The 8,454-nt window shown below is 46.9% G+C and overlaps 1 protein-coding gene across 1 annotated transcript in view; it reads left to right on the top strand.

The window, feature by feature from the left end:
• sh2d4bb (SH2 domain containing 4Bb) overlaps positions 1-8,123 on the top strand; it is an 11,171-nt gene extending 3,048 nt beyond the window's left edge. The window contains exons 2-8 of the mRNA XM_048233497.1: positions 323-482; positions 1,325-1,478; positions 2,353-2,491; positions 2,631-2,997; positions 4,609-4,736; positions 6,072-6,292; positions 7,576-8,123. Of these exons, the coding sequence (XP_048089454.1) occupies positions 323-482; positions 1,325-1,478; positions 2,353-2,491; positions 2,631-2,997; positions 4,609-4,736; positions 6,072-6,292; positions 7,576-7,683 (1,277 nt within the window). The 3' untranslated portion in view covers positions 7,684-8,123. The remainder of the gene's footprint in view (positions 1-322; positions 483-1,324; positions 1,479-2,352; positions 2,492-2,630; positions 2,998-4,608; positions 4,737-6,071; positions 6,293-7,575) is intronic.
• Positions 8,124-8,454: the final 331 nt, after the last annotated feature.

The raw sequence follows: 8,454 nt of genomic DNA, 5'->3' as shown, positions 1-8,454 counted from the left end.
GAAAAATGCGCAAAAACACAACAAAAACACAACTGGGGCTGACAAAAGCTAACTAGCATGCAAATTGGTGTCTTTTGGCAACATGGCACTGTATCGTGCTGTGAAAGCTTTTTCTTGCGACAGGTACGTTTAACTGTCCTCCACATGACCAACAAAATGCATTCTAAGATGATCCAAAACTATTTAGTCTGCAAAAACATACGTCAAAAAAGTGTACCTTACAAATGGCAGATAGTAAGATAGTGTTGGTCAAGTTCTCCATCGTGGTGGCGGAGTGACGGCGCCTCCGTGCTGACCTGTTGTTGTTTATTTCTCTGGCCAGGTGAGCGGCGGGGCATCCAGTGGCTGCTGGGCAGAGATGGGGATGTGTGGGTGTGGGTGATGGGGGAGGCGAAGGGGGACAAGCCCTACCAGGACATTGTGGAGGAGCTGATGGAGGAGCGCGCCAGGAAACAGGCCCAGCGCGAGGCCCAGGAACTCTGGTGAGTGAAAGAGAGAGCGAGAGAGAGAGAGAGAGAGAGAGAGGAAAGAGAGAGAGAGAGAGAGAGAGAGAGAGAGAGAGAGAGAGAGAGAGAGAGAAAAGGGGGTTCATGTGGTGAACTTGAAACATTCTAGAGGAACAGATGGAGGTAAAGACACATGCCTAGTATGAGGCCCAGAACAGAGAGGGAAAGGGGGAAAGAGAGAGAGGGAGACAGAGGGGGGGGAGAAGGAGGGGTGGAATGAAACATTACAGAGCTGATGAGACTAGAGGGCCAGTAGGAACACCCAGTTCAAGGCCACGGAGCTCTAGTGAGAGAGGATGGACAGGAAGACAGGCTCTCGAGTTACAGTGAGACAGTAAGGGAGAGAGACAGGAAGGAAGATGAAGCATTGGTGCTGCAAGAGATGATGAGAGAAGGAGGAGAACGATGGAGCCAGTAGCTCTAGAGAGATGGAGGGGGGTGGAAGGATAGAGAGGGGTGAAAGATGGAACATTGGTGTGATGATGAAAAGAGAGAAATATGAGAGATGAGGTCTGGGGGGGGTTGAGGGGACTATCTATTCCTCTCTCCACTCCATTCTCTTAAATAACAAGCAAAAACTGTGTGCTAGGCTATGTACTGTACAAGGCACTCCAGATGGAGGGAAGCACACAAATATGTGTAGAAAAGCTGCAGTATTTCACAGTCGAAACCTTACACAATGCATTCCAAGGATGCAGGAATGTGTGGTGAGGAGAGAGAAGTAGAGGAGTGAGATGGTGTGAATAGGAGTGGGCGTGAGAGGGCGACAGGGGGGGAAACGTGTCGCTCAGTCTGTGCCACGCATCATCATCCCGTAGGCGTGTGAAAGAGGCCGAGATCGAAAAGAAGTTCCGGGATGCCATGGCGAAAGAGAAGGCTCGCTTCGTCGCTGGGAAGTGGAGAGAGGAGATAGATGACAGGAGAGCGGCGAAGCAGGTGGAGGAGGAGAACCGCATCCGGGAAGAACTGAAGGTTAGCCTCACACACACACACACACACACACACACACACACACACACACACACACACACACACACACACTCACACACACACACAAACAGAGACACACACACACACACACACACAAATACGAACCAATTACTGCGTTGTTGCTAAGCAATCATATCACATGTTACGTATTACACTGGCATATAGCATGATTTATGATCAACACATAGACATACACGTCATGCTTGCTATGCACACACAAACGACTGCCTTCATGCACTATGTATAATTTGACAAGGATAATCATTATCATAGTCATTCACCGCCACCACACAGACATCATGAATTCAGTGAAGTGTTTGACAGCAAGATATAACACAGAGAATACTGATGTATGCTCTTCATACTTAAAAAATTGACAAAGCGCTGTGGCCTTGATCCTTCCTCATTCCCCAAGCTGAGGGGTTGGGGAGAGTTTTTGTGTTTGCACTTCACAGACTCGCGCTGTGCCACGTGTCTATCAGACAATTAGATGGAGTCCGTGTCCTTCTCTTCTTCTCTCACCTTCGCCTTTAATTACCCAATACTAATGGAGATCTGGCTTAATTTGCCCCCCTAATTAAAGTTGCTGTTCTTTGTTGGTGTTCTGAGAGCGGCTGAATTATTTAAACCTAATTGAAACCCTTATGGAATTTAGATAATCACCTCGCCGCAAGACAACACCTTCCGCCGACGTTACGTCTTATCTGCTAGATGCTGACTGGAGATGGGGGTCGAACACCGTGAATGTGACTGCGTATGCCTTTGTGTTAAGCAGACGACAAAGACAGGTAGAAGGAAGGCGAGGTGTTTGATAAGACGCCTGATTCATCTCTGTGTGTGTGTGTGTGTTTTGTAGAAGTGCAAAGAGGAGGAGAGGCAGAGGGGGGAGGAGGAGATCCGTCGGGCGGAGGAGAGGAGAGCGAAAGAGCTGTACATCTCCCTGAAGCAGGAGGAGAAGAGGAGCGAGAGAGATGACAAGGAATGGCAAGAACAATGTGCGGCCAGAAAAATAGCAAACAGGGATGATACATATCCACTTGTGAGGAGGGGGAATAAATGATCTTAGAAATATATCCAGTGAAAGAGAGAGACAGAGGGTTGGCATTTCTGAAATGATTGTTTTGTTTCCCTTAGTGAGGCGCTCGAAAGCGGCCGACGAGGAGATGAAGACGAAGGCAAGGCGTGCCCGTGACGAGTACAAGCGCCAGTCGCTGCGCGCCATTGAGAAGGGCCTGGTGGCGGGCCTAAGTGGACTTTTCCAGAAGACGCACCTCAACGGCTCAGGCCAGAGCCGGCGGCACAGTGCCATCATCGAGCAGTCGTTGACTGGCGCCGCAGCTGCCCCACTGCCCGAGGCCAGCCGACCTGCAGCTACCTTGGTGACAACAAACACATCTGCACCCGTGGCAGTGAGTGCCCCGCCCAGCGCTGGCTCCACGCACTATCGCCTCAGACAGAATCGTCGCCATAGCAGCCCAGCAACACAGTCCCTCTCAGAATGGTAACGAAACCCACATTATATATTCAAAATATAACATACTTGGATGATATAATATATGCTTTCATCTCCTCTGTTTCAAAAAGTGAGGAATTTGCCACATTTTTAGGGACAAGATCACAAAAATCAGGCTAGACCTTAGCCACGTTCAACAGAATATGCAAGAACCCCCATCTATGGATGCCTCTCCTCTGCCTGAGACTAAAATGAGTATTTTTACTGCCTTGATAAAGAAATGTTTAGGAAAGAAGTAATGCAACTTAAACCCTCTGCCTGCTCACTTGACCCCATCCCCACTACCTTCTTTAAGATTCGTCTTTAACTTCCTGGAAGACGAAGTTCTAGCCATTGCAGTCCACTCCCTTCTCTCTGGTACTTTCCCTCAGACACTAAAAACTGCTGTCGGCAAGCCCCTCCAAAAATAAATTAACCTGGATCCTTCAGTGCTGAATAATTTCAGACCAATTTCAAACCTTCCCTTCTTAAGTAAAATTCTTGAGAAAGGCAGCTAAATGATTACCTCCAGCTGAGCGGTACACTTGAGAAATACCAATCTGGTTTTCCATCCCATCATAGCACAGATTAACCGATTACACAATTATGTTGGTCTCTCTGGCCCAGAGAGACCTTGTTTAAGACTTATCTCTCTGGCAGAGATGTTTCAGTCTCCCTTGGTGAACACTTGCATAATTTGTGGGGTCCCTCAAGGCTCCATTCTAGAACCTGTGTTATTCAGTCTCTATATGCTACCGCTAGGAAACATCAGGGAACATGGGGTTCATTTTCATAGCTATGCTGATGCCACCAAACTATACATTTCTTTATCACCCAATGACACTAGTCCTATTGATAAACCCTTAACTTAAGTCCCTTAACTTTCTGCAATTGGATAAAAACAAGACAGAAGTCCTAATCATCGGAACAAAGGTCCAAAGATAGAAACTATGTCTTAACTTAAACCCACTAGCACAAAACACCAAGCACCTGGCGAAAGATCTTGGTGTACTCCTAGACTCTGACTTAAATTTTGAATCTCACATCAGTAGAGTCACTAAAAATGCTTTTTATCACCTTAGAAATATTGCCAAAGTGCAAACCATGTCCCATGTCACTAGCCTCAAACTATTCTCATCTGTGGTTCCCCAATGGTGGAATGCACTCTACCTCTTGAAGATTCAGCTCTTTCAAGAGTACCTCCTCTCCCTACACCACTAACAACCCAACACACTTGCACTTACGTTTTTCACCATCTCTCTTATCTACGTCCTTAGCTCTAAACTGTCATTTTATTTCTTATACAAGGTAGCACTTGTAACACTATTGTCTCTTATTCGCACTGCACATTGAGTATTGTCTATTATTTGTAGATCACTTTGGAAAAAAGCATCAGCTATATGAATAAAGGTACAAATACTCCACCATGTCAATACGTAAACACTCTTACTCAAATATGAAGCATAGTCTATGGTGTTAACAGTACATTTCTCCAGACTTCCTTAGAATTGCAAGCTGAACGTACAGTAGAAGCACCCTCAATGGTCATAAAAACCTCTCTCCATAAAAGTGCAATAAAAGAGTGCCCCCACCTCCTCTCATTGTATCCCCCTCTCCCAGCACTGTGTGGAACCGGCCAGCCCGACCCAGCTCACGCGAGTCCATCCTGCGCTGGTTCCGGGAGGAACAGCGGCCCAAGAGAGCCGGCTACCAGAGGAACAGCAACACTATAGCCCCCTGGTTCCACGGTGGGTGCAGCACCTAACACACCAAATACAAGTGTGCGTGCGTGCGTGCGTGCAGAGTGCGTGCGTGCAGATGGAGGATGAGAAGAGTACCCTTCAGAGAAAAAAAGGCAAAGACTTGACAGAGAGATGGGGGAGCAAGAGAAAGAGAATGTTGATTACAGACAGCAAAATTGAAAAAGGCAGTGAAGATGACAGATGAAAGAGTCGTTGAGGGATAAATAAATATATATATATATAAATAAATAAAGACAAATTGAGTGTGTGGATGTGAGAGGGGCCAGGGCTAAGGAGGGGAGGCCGGAGAATGGATGGGGGCAGCTCAATAATTCTCAGCGTGCGCCAGGCTGATTGGGGTCACAGTGAGCGACTGGGAAGGATTGAGCGCTGATCAGATTAACGAGGGCGTGAGTGACAGCAACTCCGACCCGGCAACAACTGGCGTCAGACTCGGTGCCAGGGAACAGGGGGTGACGGCGGCGACATTGGCCAGAAACACCTGTGTCCGCCACGTCCAGCGTTACAAGCAGCCTTGCACACAATCGCTCAGACACTCAATCACTCACACGCTTTCTCCCCCAGTTCTTGGGCTGCTGTTCTATAGATTGTTCCCTTCCTATCTGCACCTGGCTGTCTTCCTGCCTGTCGTGATTCTTGCCTGCTGCTGTCGTCGCCACATTTGCACTCTCTCTCTCTCTCTCACTCCACACAACCAACAGGGAACTAGGCAACACATCAGAACATGTCTGTTACTCCGTCGGAGGGTGGTGGATTCTTTTGATGTGATGCTTAAAAAAAGAATTGCTCTATTTTTGTCAAACACAAGACGGCCCAGTAGTACATGTAAAGAGGAAAAAGCCTGGTGAAACTCCAGAGATAAAGCTGGCACAGCACACCTCTCTAAATTCATTTGTTTTGACCAGGAATTAGAGGCAGTGAATAAATGCTAATGTTTTTACCCCTGGAAAAAAAAACAAGGCACTGTTTGACAACATTTATTTAACATGTTGGCAGGTGAGTCAACCCTCCCCGAGCATTGCCCATGAATGTGTAATTTCACCCAAGGGGTACACATGTACTTTTGAAATATTTTTCTGCAGCGCTTTATTTGTTATTCTTTGCAGTGATGTGAATCATTTCTATGAGCAAGCAGGAGTATCATTTGAGATAAAAACCCTTCCAGCTCAGTGTTGTTATCTCAGCGTGAAAATTTGGGAACATTGAAACACCACTCCCCTCTTCCCTCCCACCCCTCCATCTCTCCACTCCACCCTCCCACCTTCCCTCCCTCCGTCCCACCACTCTGTATCCTCCACTCCCCACTCTTGTTCTCTCCAGGCATCATTTCGCGACAGGAGTCCGAGGCTCTGCTGATGAATGCCAGCGAGGGCAGCTTCCTGGTGCGCGTGAGCGAGCGCATATGGGGCTACACGCTCTCGTACCGCACGCCGTCTGGCTTCAAGCACTTCCTCATCGACGCCTCAGGCGACTACTACAGCTTCCTGGGCGTGGACCAGAACAGACACGCCACTCTGGCCGACCTCATCGACTTCCACAAGGCAGGTGACCCCCATCAACCATGAACATGCACAAGGGGGCACACAAGACTGTTCATGTGTGCACAATCTGCACATACAGTACACAAACATACAGGCTATGTCACAGAACACCTTGTCAAGGTTACCACTCAACCTATAAGATTAAAACCTGGAATGACCTGAAGGCATAGAGTGGTCTACAGACTGCCATATTAGTGCCAGTTTACCTTATAATATAATGCATTATGGCAGTACTGCAAGAATACTAATGCAGGTCTATGTCTACGGTGAAATAGGCATAACAGCAGTCTGTCCACTACCTGTGTCAGCAAAGGTCTGCTATTGAATAAAACATGGTAACCCTGTGAGATCCTTTAGACACTTGGGCCCAATGGAAATGTGACGTTGTGCAGATCAGCAAAGTTGTTTTGCACTTAAAAATTCCCCAAAAAAAAAAAAAAAACTTCAACTGTGTCCTTACTGAATTCGGAGACCAGTACAGAAACTAGTTAAGGGAGACCAGCGCTTGGTATCAAACTCAGAACACAGCCACATCCCTCAGTGACACGGGTCAGGAGCAGGCTGTCGTTAGGAACAGCTGGTCGGCAGCTATCTCCAGGCTTATATTACACACTGCCCTCATTAGATCAGACCCTTTTCATGGAGCTAACACAGAGCCGCACTGACCCCAAACCAGTGCTCCCCGGTCAGCGAGAGGAACCGCCAGCCCTTTTCCGTCACTTAATTCTTCATCTGATGTCGCCGCCACCAGGTGTAACTAGTTTTGCGAGCCAGACGGCAAGCGCCATGGTGCCCCTGCAACGGAGTCATTATGTTCCATTCTCCATGTTAGTGTCATGATCCCACCCCTAGATCTGCCTCACACAGCAGCCCAAGTGATCTACCAACCTCAACAATCAACAGCCTCATAGGTTAAAGGTGTTAATTCTGTTCATAAGAGCTTTGGCGTGTAGATGTGATGGAAGCTCTGGACATTTGACATTTGATTCAATGAGGGAAATCTAGTACGAAATATACAGTTTATGTTTTTGAGAAATTGTTTTGCAATTCAGTTCCTTTAATACTATAAATATACTTGTATGTTATATATATGCATAATATAAAGATTTATGAGACTATCTATTTGAAATAGTCTCCATTTTTTAAAAAAGTTGTTATTGTTATTATTTTAATTTGGTGATTTATTACCTACCTGAACTCATACTGTTGTATGTTGTTATTCATACTGTTGTATTGTTTGTTGACTAACATCTTTCTCACTCTCGCTCTTTGTCTCTCTGCAGGAAGAGGTCATCACCACATCCGGAGGAGAGCTCCTCCAGGAGTCTTGTCGTCCAAGGTCCTCCAACGTGGACTATGGGGGTCTCTTACTGCTTCCTCCTCCACCCTGACAGAGATAAACACAGACACTACCTGCCCAACTCAATCATATACACACACGTACACCAACACATACACTAGCACACCTCAGACATTCAGACCTGCCTGTTTGACACGTTATACGTACAGGCTGACCGCTCTCACACAGGCACTCCAAGCGTTGGTCTTTCCACTGCTTGTTCTGTAACAGATTTGGATCGTGGGAAAAAAACACATGCTATTTCTGCACCCTGTCCATGGGACAGCCTGAGCAGACCCGCTGTCCTGTGCTCCTTTGTCTTCCTCTTTTGAGCGGTTATTAGTCACCCATGGACAGACAATCGTTTTCTCCCACAATGACATGTCCACGTCTGTTTCTTGTCTGCTCTTGTCAGATTGTTTTGTGTGGCTGCTGTTGCTTTTTACCAAGTTCTGTTTCTTTTTTTTGTAGTCACTTGAAATAAACACCTCATTCTTGTCAATGAGTGGCTATCTTTCTACTAGTTTACAGTCTCTTCATCTCTTTCCCTCTCCATCCCTCTCTCTTTTCAGTTACAGTTACTCGTTAAGACTAACCTGCCGTCACACAATAAAACCTCTTCCTCCATTAACAGGCCTGTTCCATCTGCCTGGGCAGGGGCCAGCCTTCTCTCCACCTCCCTTATCCTCTTCCTCCACCTTCACACACACACACACACACACACACACACACACACACAGGCATAAATGGGCACTCAGGTTTCAGGCAAGTGCACGGCTGACCTTGCTAAACTCGGTATTGTTCAAGGGGAAGCGGCTATATC

This window comes from Alosa alosa, chromosome 22 (genome assembly GCF_017589495.1).
Source record: "Alosa alosa isolate M-15738 ecotype Scorff River chromosome 22, AALO_Geno_1.1, whole genome shotgun sequence".
NCBI classification, from domain to species: Eukaryota; Metazoa; Chordata; class Actinopteri; order Clupeiformes; family Clupeidae; genus Alosa; species Alosa alosa.
Note: the sequence above shows the minus strand (reverse complement) of the source record. Positions and strands in the feature narration are given on the sequence as shown.